The 19086-nt window shown below is 37.2% G+C and overlaps 2 protein-coding genes across 2 annotated transcripts; both read left to right on the forward strand.

The window, feature by feature from the left end:
• The first annotated feature begins 4928 nt into the window (after nt 1–4928).
• On the forward strand, nt 4929–8962 carry LOC129238383 (uncharacterized). Its single transcript, XM_054873411.1, has 5 exons — nt 4929–5413; nt 5474–5603; nt 5676–5921; nt 8518–8722; nt 8802–8962. Exons 1-5 carry the CDS (start codon nt 4929–4931, stop codon nt 8960–8962), a joined length of 1227 nt encoding a protein of 408 aa, XP_054729386.1.
• Nucleotides 8963–13072: 4110 nt separating this feature from the next.
• LOC129240206 (uncharacterized) lies at nt 13073–17354 on the forward strand. Its single transcript, XM_054875851.1, has 2 exons — nt 13073–13726; nt 16286–17354. Exons 1-2 carry the CDS (start codon nt 13438–13440, stop codon nt 17251–17253), a joined length of 1257 nt encoding a protein of 418 aa, XP_054731826.1. The 5' UTR covers nt 13073–13437; the 3' UTR covers nt 17254–17354.
• Nucleotides 17355–19086: the final 1732 nt, after the last annotated feature.

Genomic DNA, 19086 nt, shown 5'->3' on the forward strand with positions numbered 1-19086 from the left:
CACTTCATATCGTTCAACCCGTAATGGATAAATACGTTTATATAAACATTTTAAAGCAAAATCTTAAGCCAATTGTCGAAAAACTAGCGATCAAAGGCGACTTTTGTTTTTACCAGGACAATGATCCCAAACACAAATCGTTTGTTGCGCGGGAATATCTATTATATAATTGTCCCCACGTATTGGAAGTACCGCCGCGGTCTCCAGATATAAATATTATTGAAAAGTTATGGTTCCGTCTTGACCAAAACCTACGGAAACATAGCATTTCGTCGAAACGAAACCTTTTAGATGCCTTACAAGACGAGTGGCGTGCAATTCCTTCCACATATACTTGCAATTTATTAGAATCAATGCCTAGACGTCTACAAGCCGTTATTTCCGCCAATGGTGGCCCAATCAAGTATTAATTTGTTATTTAAGTTTATTTGCGTTAAGGTGGCTCACTTTCACTGTGAGATGAATTTGTGGATTATTTAAGTTTTTGTTCATTTTTTGTAACAGACAAAGGAAGCGTACATGAAGCGATGGGTTTTTGAAGCTTAATATTCAAACAATAAAAACACATAAACATTTTTTCCAATCTGTTTTCTTTTTAAACAATTTTCCAGTAAATCTGATAATTAGGTAGTGTGGCTCACTTTGACTGTGACTCAGTGTAATTCTGCAGTAAATTATTTGTACCGCGTGGAGGCGTCATTCATGCGCTGAACGATGAATGATGGCAAAAAGGAAGCTGAAGGATTCTCACAAGTGATTGCGTATGGGTTGGTTTGTGCATATGTGAATGATGTGGTTTCGTTAAGCTTAACGAAACAAATCCAAGAGTAGCGATCACTGAATACTCACTACTAAATTAAATATCACTCCTTCCCTGTTGCATACTTTTTGGCGTACTTTAGTTCGGAGCCTATTCAACCTGTCGGATTTGGTTTATGACTCGACTAAGCTAAATTCGGGAATTTTTGTTTTTGTAGATGAATTATTTGGTATCTGCATTTCCATTTCCTCAGTCGTGCTTTAGCAACGTTGTGATTAAAGGCAGAAAGAAAAAGGATTAAGTAATTAAGGACCCCACCTCATTTGAAATGGCGTTTTTTGGGTGTCTTTTTAAAGGCGCGTAAAACGGAAACGAAAAAAGATTTTTTTCTTTTGTTTTGAGTATTTTATTTTTTTATCTATTATTAATAAACCCAAAACTGCTTTTGCCCATACGGGGTTTTATTCAAAAAGTTGTCAGCCTTCAAAAAAAGGTGTTCCAAAAAGAGGTATGCAGCTGGCGACGACTTTTTGAATCAGAATTTTTTTCTTTCAGATTTTAAATACAGATTTTATGGGCTAATTTGTATGGGTTTAAGCATCACTGAAATACCAACTATTTACTTAAGCCATCAAGCTGAGAGTGGTTAAGTTTAAGGGCCGGTGTTGATTTTGAATCAAATACAATTTTTTTAGGAAATTATTGTCATTTCTCTTTATTATGATAATACTGGTATGATCCAATTACGTATGGAACAATATATCGGCCTCGGCGGCACACCTCCATCCGATGGTCCAAATTTTCGACGACGATCAGGCATAATTGAGGTTCAATGCCGTTAATGTGCCGAATTATTTCATCCTTTAGCTTTTGAATTGTTGCTGGCTTATCCACGTACACCTTTTCTTTCAAATATCCCCAAAGAAAGAAGTCCAACTGTGTCAAATCACATGATCTTGGCGGCCAATTGACATCGCCGCGACGTGAGATTATTCGGCCATCAAATTGTTCGCGCAAAAGAGCCATTGTTTCGTTAGCTATGTAACAATTGGCACCGTCCTGTTGAAACCACATATCGTCCACATCCATATCTTCCAATTCGGGCCATAAAAAGTTATTTATTATCTCACGATAGCGAACACTATTCACAGTAACTGCCTGACCGGCCTCATTTTGGAAAAAAATACGGCCCAATGCTGCCGCCGGCCCATAAACCGCACCAAACAGTCACTCTTTGTGGGTCTATCGGTTTTTCGGCAATCACTCTTGGATTATCATTCGCCCAAATGCGGCAATTCTGCTTATTGACGAATCCACTGAGGTGAAAATGTGCCTCATCACTGAAGATGATTTTCTTCGAAAAGTGCGCGATATGAATTTTGATTTGAACGCCTGTTCTCATAATAAGCCTGACTAACTTTAACGCGTTGCTCGATTGGTTCATGGTTCAAATTGCACTAGTCTGAAATTGAAAAATGTCAAATAAAATGCAGAAGGAAACTTGACGTTTAGGTGTGGTTCACATTCAACATCGGCCCTTGAAATTTAACCACCCTTTACTTTATAATTGTTCGATGTTTTTGATATGGTTTCTTCAGTACTATCTGGTATTTTTGTTTTTTTTTTTTTACTATACTTACACCTCTATGGCTTTAATTCGTATTCAATAAACTCAAAGCCTGTTTAAAATTTATAAAAAAATTTAAATGTTATGAAGAGTTGAGGGAAGATGATTCAATATCCGTGCATAACCTCAAAAGGGGATTTTATAAGAATCTATAAATTTTCAATGCTACTAAAATCTTCTCAGAGTGCCTTTTTTTAGCCTTTTTTTAGATTATTAAATTTTTTTCCTTACAATTTGGGTAGCTTTAAATGGAAAAAGAAACAAACACCAAATTAAAAAAAATTCGTTTTTCGGATGTAAAAAAGCACTAAATTTATTGTGAAGAGCAAATGGTTGGCAACACTACACAACTAGGCTAGTGTGACGACACGCACTCTCTGAATGACGCAATATTATTTCTATCATTCTTGTTAAACAACGACTAATTGAGTGCGACGAGGAAAAAGTGTGAAATGTGCGGATAGGATTCTGCTGCCGAGTACCCGATGACGTGGCAGCCGATGCTACTTTCATAATTTTGTTTCGCAATATAAAGGGTCTTTCAAAAGTTACGCCTAAATGTCGGTAGTGAATAATTTCGAAACCGTACCTTTTGATATTTGTCGAGTAGACAGAAGTAAAATTTTAACCATGGATACTAAGACGAGAGAACAACGCGTGGAAATTATTCAAACCTATTCTGGATGAATTACCACTTTAACCAACCAGCCCATTATTAAGATGGTTGATATTTTGGAACAACATATCGCCAAATTCGTGATTTTTTTGGTGGAAATAATCATCCAAATGAGTCGACAATTCAATGTTTGGTGCAAAAATTTTAAGAAAATGGTTTTGCTGCGGGTAGAAAAAGGACTGGCAGACCAAAAACTGGATTGAGAATATGGCAATCTCTGTCCAGTACCATTGGCACAAGTCGTTCAAGGAAGGCCGGGAGGACGTCGAAGACGAACAGCGATCTGGAAGGCCTTCGGCGACGCAAACAGTTCACAATCGTCCACAAGGAGTTTGTACCTCCAGGAAGCACTGTAAACGCGGCATTTTACAAAGAAGTGCTCCTTCGGCTGGAAAACCGCGTTGCCCGGGTTCGGCCCGACCTCGTCAACAATTAGACCCTTCATCACGACAATGCGCCGGCGCACACCGCCTTCCTCTGCACCTCTGCATTGGCCAAGATGGGGGGTCCGATGCTTCCCCACCCTCCCTACAGCCCAGACCTGTCCTCTCCGGACTTCTTCTTGTTCCCGGGCCTGAAAAGAAAGCTGAAGGGGAGGCGTTTCGACTTCATCGAGGCGATCCAAAAAACTGTGACAGCCGAATTGAACGCGATTCCGGCAGAAGAGTTTAAAAAATGTTTCCTGCAGTGGAGGGACCGCTACCAGCGGTGTATTGACGCTCAAGGGTACTATTTTGAAGAATATTAGTTGTATAAGCCAAAAGGTTTAATAAAACTGCTTAATAATAAATAAGGCTCATTACTTTCCCATCAAACCCTGTAATAGCTAAAAAATCACCCGTTATTTGTTAAGAGCCATATGTTGATTAACATTTTTTAATGATGACAGTTATTTTCATTCAATTGTCAAACTTTTTTCACAGTACGGCTCCAGCGATACCATATTGCAATACAGGGTTTTCCAATAATTTGTGTTATTTTGAATTGGATTGCGCTATCGAGAGATGATTAACAATTTTTTATGGCAGGAATTGGATGGTATTGATCTGGACAACGTTTATTTTCAACAAAACGACGCTACGTGCCACACAAGCAACGAACCCATTGATCTTTTACGGGAAAAGTTTCCGGACCGTGTTATCTCTCGAAGAGGTGATCACAATTGGCCTCCGAGATCTTGTGATTTAACACCTTGTGACTCATTTCTTTGGGGTCACGTGAAAGAAAAGGTCTACGCCAACAGCTCAGGGTCGATTCAAGACCTCAAAGATGGAATTCGTGAGGCTATCGGGGACATAGGGTAGCCACTTTGCAATTCGGTTATGGAAAATTTAATGAAAAGGATATTGTCCTGTAAGCGTGGTCGTGGTGGTTATTTGCCTGATGCATTTTTCTTTGAATATCAAAATAACACCTCTTATTGGAAAACCATCTATATCAGACTGAACAATTTTTCAAAAGGTGGCGCCATAAGTTCCTCTCATTTAATTTGTTTTTTCGGACTAACGAGTTTATGTACGTATATAGAGCAGTGGATTCAATTCCATGGTATACTTCAATATTTCATATCGCCTAAATTAATTTCACTGTTGATGCACCTAAAGAAAATAATGATTTTGCCATAGTGACCAGCACAGGACGACCAACCAACCGTACATTTCAAGTAATATCGACTAAACAAATAACGGTAAATTCTATGCTGAAAGAATTTCATGCATAATGGAACGAAATCAAAAATAACTTAGCGACTGCACTGAGTGAGAGCAACAAAAGTGCCCATGCGCGCTTGAAAATATTTCTTCAAAATACAAAAAGGGGGAAAAAAACTCAAAGAAAAATAGAAGTTCCAATTATACGTGGCCGCCATGGAGGACCAGGAAAATGATAGTGAGAACAAAGGAAATTTAAAAAAATCAGACAAATTGATGTTCTACGAAAATAATGAAATATTGGCTGAAACCGTAGGTGAAAACGGGGCAAATATTGATGGTGGGCAAAGCGATGGAGGTAGCGAAATAGAAGCAGAAGTCGTTAGAAAAATGGCAGATAATGAAAAGGCAGCACAGGAAGCTGCAATGGGGGAGCCTCAAGAAGAGTATGAAAGTGCCAATGCTGACAATGGAGAAGGGGAAGCTAATTCGGACTATAAAAATATGGAAGCAGATCAAGTCAATGCTGCAGAAGAAATTGAAGCTAACAAAGCCACCGTTCCCTGTGATGCCACTTTCGATGTGCGCGTAGCTGAAGAAAAATTAAATTCCGTACGTATTGATTGGACTCATCTGGCCGATGCGGAGGTGTACAAAATCGAAAAGTTTCATCGCAGACGTGGCTGGGAGCAAGTGGCTTGGTGTGATTAGTTGTGAGTACCTCCACTTATTCTCATATATTAAAATATCTTTTTTCATAGGGTTGGTTATGCGCCGACTACCATTCAAAATCTAGCTGAGAATTTCACTTATCGCCTACGCATCAAGGCGCAACGCTTCTGCGAAGCGCGTGGAGTGTTTGAAGATTACAAAATGTCACCAGAGTTTTTGGTATTCACCCATAAAACAAAGTGCGCTAATATTTTCTAAAATTTTATGGTTTTTACGCTTTGCACTCCTTAGGTCACCACTCAGTCACCATTGCCAACTGCATTGTGTCTACATCGCGCCATCAAGAAGGGTCAACAATTTTTGGTAAAGCGCATTTTGCGACGCCGACCCAGTCTATTGGAGTATCCCGGCTCCAATGGCTACTTGCCGCTGGCGAATGCTATCATCAGCGGGCAGAACAGCGTCATAGATGTGCTTTTGAGCCTCGGCGCCAGTGTGCATGTCGGTAATTCGCTCAACGCGCGCACACCGCTGCAGGTGTGTATGGGTGTGGGGGCGATACCCTGTCGGGGTGCCCAATAGCACTCAGTTGGTGCACTACTAGTGAATTTGAAACGTGCACCAGTTCAAGTATGGTTTATTTTTCTTTTATATAAGCAACTGAAAAAAGTATAAATTAATTTAGAAAAATGGTGGGGGGTCATTTTTCCCAAAATAAATTTCCCAAAAAAATTTGTTCCCAAAATTTTTTTTCCCAAAAAAAAAATTTCCCAATATTTTTTTTCCCAAAAATATTTTTTCCCGCTTTATTGTTTTTTCCCGAATGCATGTTTTCCCAAAATAACTTTTTTCCAATAGATAGCTTTCCCGAACAAATACTACTGAAATTAATTTTTATTATTCTACTATTTGACATTTTTCGACGATTCCGACAATATGAGTGTATATAATAATCAAAAATCTTATACTTAAGTAATCGAAAAAGATTCGAAAAAGTTTTTCAATATACATTTTTCAATTCGGATAAAAAGACAAGGTAACGAATGTATCCAACTTCACTCATATAAACAAGTTTTTTCACGTCATTCTTTTCGTGTCAAAATTTCATGAGCCAAAATTTGCTGCCTAAAGTCAAAATTTCTAATTATGGCGGAATTAATTGAATGCAAAAAATCATTTCTTTTGCACATTAACGTATATTTGTACTACAAACACTCAGGTAGAATAGGAGAAACTGCGTATTGGATTTGCCGAAGAAAACCTGAGTGTAATGCTAGAGTGACAACATACGGAGGACCACACAATATCAGAGTTCTGAAGGGACTTGATGAATCGAAACACATCCTTCATGCACCAAACCCCGAAGAAGTCGAAGCGTTAAGAGTCATGAATAGGATCAAACGTAAAGCTACAGAAAATCCTGAAGCTCCTCCAGCTCAAATATTACGAACTGAATTGCGAAACGTTTCACCAGGTAAAAACAAAAAAACGAAATTGCATTCGATTCATAATTACAAAATAATGCCATACAGAATTAATTCCCGAAAAAGTCTTAGTCGTGAAAGATTAAAAGATTTTCCCTCGAACCCGCGAACGCTGAGAGAATTGCAGGATATTCCAGGCTTTTATCAAAATTCATTGAATGGAGATAAATTTCTAATTTACGACTCCTATGAAAATGACGAAGACTCAGAATTTGGGAGAATACTCGTGTTCGCGACGCCTGAAAATTTAAGGCAATTATTCAGGAGCATATTGTGGTTTGCCGACGGAACATTTAAAACTGCGCCAAGTATATTTTTCCAAGTTTTCGCAATTCTCGGAGCAGTTACACAACCGGATTCAAGAGGAAAACCACAAACTATTGGTTTACCTTTTGTCTACGCATTATTAGAAAACAAAGAGCAGAAAGTATACGAAAAAGTATTCTCGGTTGTTTTGCAAGAGGCAGAACGTCTAGGTATCGATATTTCTCTTCCGATTAAAGTGATGACAGATTTTGAGTTGGCTATCATCAATGCTGTAAAAATCGTAATGGGCGAAGACAAGGCACGCTGCTGTTTTTTCCACCTCTGTCAAAACATGTACCGCCATATCCAAAGTGAAGGACTTCAGAAAATGTATTGCGATCCTGAAGATCGATCGGTCAAAGTAGCCACTCATATGATATGTGCCCTTGCTTTCGTCCCACATCAAAACATCGCCCGAGAATTCGAAACCTTAAAAAATGAAATACCGGAGGAAATGCGACCAATTTCAAAATACTTTGACGCTACGTACGTCCGAGGAAAACCTGCAAAAGGCCGACGTAAACAGGTGCATCCTCGCTATGCTCCAGATTTGTGGTGTCAATATGATGCAGTCATTCAACAAACTGCGAGAACGAATAATATATCCGAAGGATGGCACAACAGGCTTCAAGTTGTTATAGGGAAAGATCACCCCAGCTTCTACATTTTTCTTTCCGAGTTGCAGAAAGAGCAATCGGACACAGAAATAATGATGCGACAATTGCAATCAGGACAGCAAGTTAAGAAAAATAAAGATTCCAAGAGGTTGAAACATGAACAGAGAATATTTAACATTGTTTCGAAATATCACGAATATGTTGATAACAATGATATTGTCACATACTTGAAAACTCTAGGATACTATATTCGCATGTGATTGTATACATACAAATTCAGAAATAAACTGAAATCTTGTTTCAAATAATAAAAAATGTACTCGCCCATTCATTGCAAATGTATATGCGATATTTTACAGACGAACGATATTTTGGGAAAAATATTTTATGGGAAAATTTATTGGGAAATTTTTAGTTTGGGAAAAATGGCATTGGGAAAATTATTTTTTGGGAAAAAAAAATTTGGGAAAAAATATTTTATGGGAAAATTTATTGGGAAATTTTTAGTTTGGGAAAAATGGCATTGGGAAAATTATTTTTTGGGAAAAAAAAATTTGGGAAAAACTTTTTTTGGGAAAGTGATTTTGGGAAAATTGTACCCCAATCTAGAAAAATTGTCTATAATTCAAATCTTTCTACCTTCGCTTTACTTTAAATACAACTCCATTTACAAGGCGCCCTCCATTTTTCTCTCCTTCTCTCCCTTAAACTCTCTTCCGCATGCAGTTGGCTTTCTATCATGGTCGTTTAGCGGTGGCACGCATTCTGCTAAATCGTAAGGCCCAGCTGGAGGCGGTTGACATTAATGACATGACTGCCTGTCACTTTGCCGTTGATGCTAATCAATTGGAGTTGCTTAGATTTGGGCTTGAGAATGGCGCCAATGTGAATGCAGCCGACGCTTGCGGTTGGTCATTGCTGTCACGTGCAGGTGAGTCTTGTTCACGTTCGAGGCGATTAAGTCGGGCTGTCGTGACATCGAATTTGCATTTACAATTCGCCATTTACAGTCGTTATGGGTGCTGATGTGTGTGTGCTAAAGTTACTGCTGTTGCATGGCGCTGATGCGAAGTCAATGGATAAACTGGGCAAGACTTGTGTGGATTTGGCGCAAATTTACAAGAATTCTGTTGCTGCGGATTATTTAACTAAAGTCTTGCGACCGAAGTAGTGGCGCGTGTGTACGCGGATGTGGCGCTATTTATGAGGTGTATAGCAGTTGAAGTGTAACATATTCTTAATTTCATTTCTTTAATAAGTCTATGATTTCAACGAGTATATGAAGCCGCAACACTAGACGAGGTACAAAAGGCCCTAGCAAAGCTGAAAAACGAGGAATGTAGCGACGAAGACACCATAATTGGTGAAAGTACATTTAGAACAATTTGAGTAGAATTGTACCGATAGACAAAAAAGCGAGAACTCCGAACTGACAGTAACTGGCCATTCACTACCAGCGCAGGCGTAAGGCAAGGTTGTTCCCTGTCGCCACTTCTCTTCGCAATCGTCATTGATGACGTCATAAACCAACTGATCCTGCACAAAACAGGCATCGTATGGAGTTTCACCAGACATCTTGAGGAGCTGGAATTCGCCGATAACATCTGCCTGCTCTTTGACAAACTCTCTGATATGCAAGCGAAGACGGACAAGCAATTTTTCGTGCTGGGACGCACTGCCGGACTGGCGGTCAGCATCCCCAAAACCAAGGCCACGAGAGTTAACCACAATAACGAAAGCAGATATTGGTTGGAGGATGCCCGGTGGAATGCAGTGGAACTCGTTGAAAGCTTCTGCTACCTCTGCGGCATCATCACGGCAGATGGTGGAGCAGATGAAGATGTGAACTGCAGGCTAAACAAAGCAAGGGCGGCATTCGCGCGAGTGCACACAGAATGGGCAGGGTTCGGAAATCTCCAAGCGCACTAAGCTCATGTCTGTCTTATTGTACGGAAACGAAACATGGCTGGGGTCTAACACCATCACACAGAGGCTTCAATCCTTCAAAATGCCTCCGCATCATCTGCACAATATTATGGCCAAACACCATCAGTAATGACGCACTGTGGAGATTAACGAACGAGGAACTCATCAGATGCCCTGCCATCCTTGTTTTTAAGAGGTCACGTACGTCCAGTTGCGCCAAAAATGCGCTAAAAGAAAAACTGTTTTAGAAGAGATAATAATTGAAATAAATATAAAATAATTTCATACATTGTTTATTAGTACTTAAACTTTATATAAAAAAAAATTATTTAAACTTTTTTTTACAAAAATTAGTATATAAAAAATCACGTGAATGAAAAAAAAAGTTGATCCACTGTTTGCATCATTTCTCCTCGAAAATTATTGTATTGTAAAATAAAGTTGTAGCTATCGTAGTCGTCGATAATTTAATTTCGAAAATTTTTGCAATTTATAGTATTTAAAAAAAAAGTAGTCGTGTTACGTCATAAATATCACACTTTAATTATGTTAATAAAATTTTTTAATAAAAGTATCAAAAATCCTGCTCGACAGACTATAGAGAAACCACTTTCGAATATTAAAATAAAAACCCGCATTGAAAACTGTATGAGTTATCACATAGACCGTGCCGAAAAAATTAGTTTCGAGAAAAACGAGTTGAAACGGCCAATCTTAAACGAAGAACAGCTACCTCTGCGCATCAAACGCTCGTCGGACAGTTACATTTTCTACCATAACTTTGTATCCATGGGGAATTTTTACAATCGACTTCCACAGAAATACGCATAATACCATAAATAATAATAATCTGTAAAAAAAATCGAGTTTCTGAAAATTCTGGACGTATGTAACCCCTGAACCTAGTGCTGAATGAAATAGTTCATTGATTCACAAAAGTACCTCTTCAAAATGAGTATACAAATATAGGGTGGGCCATGTAAAATTTACTTTTTGAATCGGCTATAAAAAAAAAAATAATCAATATTTTTTCTAACTTTTTTTTTATTTTGAAGATTGAACATTGTCATTTGTGAATGAAAAATAATATCGTTTAAATGACTGCCAGACTGGTTTTACAGTAGGCCATTCGATCAACCCAATTTTTAAGCACATTTTCGATTGTTTGAGCTCCAATTTCATGAATGGCAACTTCAATTTCGTGTTTTAAAGCATCAATCGTCTCTGGATGGTTCGCATAGCATTTGTCCTTAACGGTTACCCACAAAAAATAGTCCAACGGGCTTAAATCACAGCTCCGAGGCGGCCAATTGATATCGGAATTTCGGCCGATTATTCGGTTTTCAAAAACGGTAGCCAAAAGTTCGAGTGTAACTTTGGCAGTGTGACAAGTTGCACCGTCCGGTTGAAACCAAATGTCGTCCATGTCATCCTCTTCAATTTTTGAAAACAAAAACTCGTTGAGCATGTCACGGTAACGCTCGCCATTTACTGTAACCGCGGCTCCTCGCTCATTTTCGAAAAAAAATGGCCCGATGATGCCGCCAGACCAAAAACCGTGCCAAACAGTGACTCGTTGTGGATGCATTTGCTTCTCTACAGTAGCGTGTGGATTTTCTGAGCCAATCCGACAATTTTGCTTATTGACGTAGCCACCGATGTGAAAATGAGCTTCATCAGAAAAGAAGAAGAAGACTCACCACTTTGGAAATAGGTTTTCAATATTTCCCAATTCTGTTCAAGCGTATAGCGTCCCATTTCGTAAATGTCAAACCTTTAAATAAATTATGAACACATTTGATATGTCATTTGTGTTACCATTCTCAAAAAATAGGTGGTTCAAAAAGCGAACGCTATATGGCCCACCCTGTATATATAAAAGTCAACGTACAATTGCTTTATAATAAGAAGCTGAAAACACTGCGGAAACTTATTTGCACACCGCATACTTCTAAATACGAGGTATGTTCAAAATATAAGGTAAATTTTAATGTTTCCCAAAAACTATTTAGTAGTCCTCCTCAGATATAATAAACTTGTCCAATCGTTTTTTCCAATCCTCGAAGCAGTTCTGACTCTACACTCTTTGGTATGTCCTTGACCGTTTTTTATATACCGCATTATGCAAACGGCGCATAACTTGAAGGTAATACTCCTTATTTACCGTACGACCTTGTGGTAAGAGCTCCTGATGCACTACGCCATGGTAATTGAAGGAAAGATATGAAAGAATTGAAGGAATTGATCGAACTTGGCGTGCTTTTTTGGGTCTTGGCTCTCCTGGACTTTTCCATTCGTCCATTCGGGCTATTCGGCTTTGGTTTCGATGTCATAACCATAGACCCATGATTCTTCACCAGTTACGACCCTTTTAAGCAAGTCTGGATCATTGTTGACGTCATTCAGCAATTCCTGAGCGATACTTATGCGACGCGGTTTGTGGTCGAAATTCAGCAAGTTTGGAACGAACTTCATTGCCACACGTTTCATGCCCATAATTTCCGAAAAGATTACATGCCAAGAGCCAACCGATATGCCGGCATCATCAGCGACTTCTCTAATTGTGATTCGACGATTCTCGATAACAATTTTCTCTCACGTTCTCAACATTTTCATCGGCTGTTGAAGTGGTGGGGCGTACAGAGCGAGCGTCATCATTCACATCTTTTCCATCTTCTGTGATAAGCTTTTAACACTTGTAAACATTTTTTTTGACTCAGAGTACTCTCACGGTATACCACTGTCAAGGAAATCGCCGAACACGCAAAACGCTTCTCTTATTTATGCCTCTCAGAACAAACTAAATTGGTTATTGCAAAAACCGTGAATATATGTTCGAGGCGTGTGTACCAATATAAAAAATAATAATAATCGTAGCCCGCGAAATGTGAAAATTCACCTTATTTTTTGAACACACCTCACATACTTTTATGTGTTAGCTTTATTTTGCTATTTTCAAAAATTATTTGAAATTAATATGATTTAGTTGATTAAATGTCTATTTTGTTTTTGGAATATTGTTGACTTTTATCCCAAATGTAAGTAGTTTCGGTTCGGTTCGTCTTCGTCCTCAAAAAGTGATGAATATTCGAACTTTCTCTAGTTGTTCCATTTTCCTAAGTAGCGCGTTTCATCAGTCACCCTATATCAGGCATACTATATAACCCTTATCTGAGAACACGGCAATGTTTTCATCGACTTTTATTTCTTCTTTCTAAATCTTATTTTCTAATATAAAATTCAGAAAAAATACCAAAAAAAAGTATATAAATATAAATAATCGCTACTTATAACCAATGCAGCGTTGAAGCTTATCAGCAATCGAAGCTAGTCGCTGTATAGAAGTGAATCTCTCTCACTCAGCTCTATTAGTTTAAGTTCATAGATTAGCCGAGACGCATGTCAGCGGCACGTTAACCTCGTCGCTTCTTCCATTCCTAAAACAATGTAGAGCAGAATTTCGCTGGCAAACTTATAACTACTTGTACTTCAAACAAAAAACAACAAAAAAAACTATATACAAACTAGCAAAGTCACCACTGCTCATAACTAAAAATTGTTAAAGTTTTTGACGCAAATCAAATGCGGGTTGGCACTGAGTGTTGACCAGCGAATTGCGGTTTGAGAACAGCAAAGTTTCCGTTGACGTGTGACGTTGAGTGAACAGTTAACTATTTATGGTGACAGTGACGCGAGTGAATTGGTTTTAGGTTCATAACAATGCTTTCGCTTGGCGTGGACATTCATCATCATCGCCACAGCAGTCGATGGCAACATTTCTCCTTCCTCTTCCCACTACTCGCGCTTGCTGTGAGTTTTCTGTGTTTGCCTGCGGATGGGCAAGAGCTGAACGCGCTAAGCTACTATAAGCATATTTCTAAAGCGCGTCAGAAGCAACTCGAAAATCTGGGGACACGCATACATGCATCCGTCAACATAAATAGATTGCCTTGCGAGAGTTATTACGATTATGTTTGTAGCCGCAATAAACCACTCTTCTCGGTGTTGGGTGAGTTCAAATTTGTAATTAAGAGGGCACTTACAACTCACACAGGCACATATATGTATATGTATACTAGGGTGGTCCAAAAAAAATTTGTATGCTGCCGCCCCCCATAATGGTAAAGAATGAAAAATAAAAAGACCCGTATTTTTTTTTTTAATCAGACCATATTTAATGGTGCCGCCGGGGCTTTGAAATATCCCATGTATTTTGCATGGGAAAAAAATACTTTTTCGTAGATTTCATGTAAAAACCTGGAAAATGAATATATTTTAACCGGATAACTCAGTTTCTCTTCATAATTGGTCAGGGAATAACAACCAATTATGAAATAATTAATTTTTTTTGTATTAACTATTTTTTATAGGCAGCATAAAAATTTTAATATAAATTTTTTCCCATGCATTTTTGGACCACCCTAATGTATACTCGTGCAAGTGAGCGATTCTATGTGAAGTGATCCAAATATTTTGGACATTGTTGTAAATTTTTCTGATAATTGGATTATTATAATGAGTATTTTTTATAATAAGACGTAACTGAGGAATTTCGAAACAAAATTTTTAATCTTGAGATTTATTCAATGTTGAAAATTTGGATGTATAGTTTTTTAAAATCAATTCTCAGCGGTGCATTTCAAAATGTTTATACATTTTTTTTATAGGATAAAACATACCTTAAAAACTTTTGTTTTAATTCTTAGGGAAAAATACTATTAATGAAAAAAATTGGTGCGAGAGTGCTTTTCGAAACTTAGTCAAAAAACATTTTTTTTAAATGTGATAGTTTTTCAAAAAAATTAAAAAAAATTTATAAAATTGTTGAACCGAAGATATTTCAATTTCAAATACTCTGCACCAAAATTTTCAACATTAAAAAAATGTCTATATTATTAATTTGTTTTCAGTTTACATCTTTCCAAACAAATTTTTAGCTAATACTGAAAACAAAACAATTAGTGATGGTGATTTTCAAAAATTTATTAAAACAATTTTTATCACAAATTTTGAGCAAACAAATTGAATTTTTCGAAAAAACAAAAAAAAATATTTATTTTAAAGAATAATTTTTCGAAAAAATTAAAAAAAAAAAATTGTTGAAAAATAAACTTAAGATTCTTCAATTAAAACTTAAGATACTTCAATTTTCAACATTGAAAAAATTTCAAAATTATTACATTTTTTTCAGTTTACATCTTTCCAAAAAAATGTTCAAAAAAAATTTTTTGGTTGTGATTTTCAAAAACTTTTCTTAAAAAAAACATTTAAAAAATTTTTTTCGAAAAAATTAAAACAAAAAAATTTTTAATTGTTGAATATAACCGAAGATATTTCAATTTAAAATACTCTGTACAAAAAATTTTCAACATTGAAAAAATTTCTGTATTACTAATTTTTTTCAGTTTACCCCTTTCCAAAACAATGTTTAGCTATTAATGAAAAAAATGTATTGGAGTGCTTTTCAAGGCTGAAAAAAAATATGTTGACGAAAAAAATTCAATCCTTCCAAAAAAATGTATTTATTTTTCCAAAAAACATTTTTTATAAAAAATAATGTTTTGAAAAAATGAAAAAATTTATAAAATTGTTGAATATTTCAATTAAAAGCACTCTGCACCAAAATTTTCAACCTTGAAAAATTTCCAAAACTGTAATTTTTTTTTCAGTTTACATTTTTCAAAAAAAATATTATGCTATTAATAAAAAAAACCTTGGAGGGTACTTTTCTAAAAAAAAAGTAAATTTATGAGAAACAAATTCAGTTCTCTCAAAAAAAAAGTTTTTGTTTTTTTTTAAAATCGGCTTTTTTTTTTAATCGCGCTCAATTCGGCTGTCATAGTTTTTTGGATCGCCTCGATGGAATCGAAACGCCTCCTCCTCAGCTTTCTTTTCAGGCGCTGGAACAAGAAGCAGTCCGGAGGGGACAGGTCTGGGCTGTAGGCAGGGTGGGGAAGCACCGGAACCCCCATCTTGGCCAATGCAGAGGTGCAGAGGAAGGCGGTGTGCGACGGCGCATTGTCGTGATGAAGGGTCCAATTGTTGACGAGGTCGGGCCGAACTCGGGCGACGCGGTTTTTCAGCCGAAGGAGCACTTCTTTGTAAAATGCCGCATTTACAGTGCTTCCTGGAGGTACAAACTCCTTGTGGACGATGCTTCGAGAGTGGAAAAAGATGACGATCGCTGCACTTTCGCCACTGCAAAGTCCTAACACACTTTTAAAACAGCTTTCACGCGCAGAGCGATGTTGACTGCACCGCTGTTGCCCGCGAACTGGGTCCGGTTTCTAGTTGAAGGGGAAGGTCCAACGATCGTTTTCCCCCACCAGCCGATCCGGTTGATCGCTTGGCAGACGCTCCGCGCGGGAAGGCTCATTACTTTTCAATCAAACCCTGTAAAACCCTCTGCACTACAATTTTCAAAAATGAAAAAAATTCAAAATTATTAAATTGAAAAAAAAATTTTTGTTTTCAGTTTATATCTTATTATACTCAAATCTACAAATAAACCAATTTTCAGAAAAATGAAAACCAAATAAAACGTTCTTGTACAATTTCTACTCCACAGGTTATCTCCCCGAATTCGGTGACCTCATGAAACTCCTCACCGAATTGCAGCAAGATCCTGAGCAATTCGAAGCGAAGCAGAAAATGATGGACTTTTTCATCTCGTGCAATTCCAAAAAAGCGCTCGAGGACTGTTATCGTGAAACTTTTGAGTATTTCAAGCCTCTGTTCGGCTACATTATCAGCAAGAATTACATTAACGCCAATTCCATCGAACACGACAACTTCCTGAAAATATTGGAGAATTTCCTATACAAGGCCGCACAAATACACAACTTCATGCATCATCCGATACGTCATCGGTTGTTTACGCTGCGAGAGAAATTCCGTCTGCCACAGCTATATTTTCGCCCATACGAGCTGAGTCGTGAATACGAGTCGTTGCGTATCTATCGTGAAAGCTACAAACATAACGTACGCAATTTGGAGCTGCATCGTCGTCGCAATTCCACCTATGAGTTGGGCGTGGAACGTACCATGTTGGATTGGACGCTGTATCTGTATCAGAGTCGCAACATGCCCATGTCCTATTACTATCCAACGCTGAACGTACACTTGTGGATGACACTGTACAATACGACGGAACGCGACCGTGAGCCGAAACGTGTGCGCGAGCTGGCAGAGTGCTTGAAACTACCGCCGTACGTGCGCGTCTTGGATGAGGCTCGCGTCTTGGCTGTGGTTTATATGAAGGCATTTCAAAATGCTTGGGTAGACTACAGCGACTGGATTAAGCCCGATCGCCCGAGTATAAATAATGAAATCTACAATAGTGAGAATATGATACTCGATGCGTACGATCTGGATAATAAGAAGATATTCTTCATTTTATATGCACAAAACTTTTGCGAATTCGGCAAGGAGTTGGCTGAGAATATATTCTACTTGGGTATGAAGCAGAATCGCGATTTCGCCGATAGCTATAATTGTGCTTTTCCATATGAGCAACGGACGTCGTGCGCTATATGAAGTAAGATGCGCTCATGAGGCGTCTAAGTAATAAACATTTTTGGACTTTTATACTCGTATAGGTAAATATGTATCTTTAAATGATTTAAAATAAAGCTAATTAGCCGATTTATGAAGTATTTTTATATTTGGAAGCTAATCTCTAAAGGTTTTTTCTGATTTAGATACATAAATTAGACAAACTTGTTGAAGAGACGTATAATAACGAAAAAATTTTAAAATTAATATATAAAATTAATTTTCAATCTGCACCAAATCAAAAATATCTCAACGAATTGAAGTAATTTTGTTTTGCTGTAAAATTCTGAAACGTGTACTGTCCCTCGGCATTAAATTTTGTTTTCCAATTTGTCCTAATGAATATTAATTCTAAAATTTGAAGTGCTTCTAATTGTTTGCAAATCTCTAAAATGAAAATAAGAAATGGATGTGCTAGCGTTGGCAGTATTCTGTTTCAAATTTGTGTTGTTAAATAATCCTGAAATCGCTTCACTTGTAAAAGACGAGGTGCAGAACGACGGTTGGTGGAATTCTCGGCAAGGTAAGTTAAGTTTATTTAAAGGTAAGATTTGCTAATGTAGACGCTACTACGATAAGGAAAAAGTTCATAAACATACATACGTACATACCCACAAACATAAATAAAAAAATAGATGTGTGATCGTCGCTTAACTTTCCTTCTTTTTAATCTTACTTCGGCAACTGAAACGGTAAGGCTTATGGCAAGAACTTGAGAAATGCACAATCGTAGTAGGCTCGCATTGTATGCTTTTAATTTAAGATTCAAAAGCCATTTGCGAGAAACAGCGATTTCCTGAGCAGAAATAACAAAGAGGCAGGATGTTGAGTTTTTTAACGACTGGTCGCTCACCTCTTTAACGATGCACCAGAAGATCCAAGAGCTTGGATGGGAGACTCTATTGCATTCAGGCTAAAGTTCAGGCTTGATACGAAATTCATACAAAATTTTATAGATTTATAGATTTTACAAAATTGATCTAAAAGGTGGCTTATGACTGACCAAATTTTTACTAAGAGAAGCACTGACGCCTTCAATTGTCGAACTATGAAATTTCTTTTGAAAGGAACAAAAAGTTATCGAAAAAACGAGGTATATTTGATCTAAGTCGAAAAATCTTTACTTATGTCAATTTCATTGTTAAATTGGACAAAAGTTATCGAAAAATAACTAAAAATTTCATAATCAAAAGTAAGCGAAAAACTACAGATAATTTTTTAACAGAACGATTTTCAGAAGATCACAGTTTACTAGTAAAATTTAGATTATTAAGAAAGTCAAGAAATTTTCACTACTAACTAAGTCAAGTGGGCGATTCCATGTCAATTGATCCAAGTGTTTTGGAGGTTATCGTAATTTTTTCAGAAAATTGGTTTATTTGTAGGCTTCAGTATAAAAGATCAAGGGAATGTATTTTCAGGAACTAAAAAAAAATGTTTTCATTTTCTCAAAAAGTTCTTCAGAAAAAAATTGCTCAAAGTATTGGTGGGGCTCCAAAATATTTAATTCTTGTTGGTTCAAAGTGAAAGCCAGGCCCATCAAATTTTCTTCGTCTCCATTTAACTTCCACTTTTGGGGTCAATGCAAGTATTTCACCAGATAATCTGTTCCCTTCCACCTCTGAATCAGCGTCATCAACAATTTCATCAACATTTTTTACATTTAGAAACCTCACGTTTTCTAATAAAACTGTGGTATTATTTTGTATTATTTGAAGTTCACTTAGTAAATCTTCATTACTTGTTTCATCCTCTAAATCAGACTCATTTGGAACGTTGATGTTGTTGATAATTTTAAAAATTTGTTATACTTTT

Source organism: Anastrepha obliqua, chromosome 1 (genome assembly GCF_027943255.1).
Source record: "Anastrepha obliqua isolate idAnaObli1 chromosome 1, idAnaObli1_1.0, whole genome shotgun sequence".
NCBI classification, from domain to species: Eukaryota; Metazoa; Arthropoda; class Insecta; order Diptera; family Tephritidae; genus Anastrepha; species Anastrepha obliqua.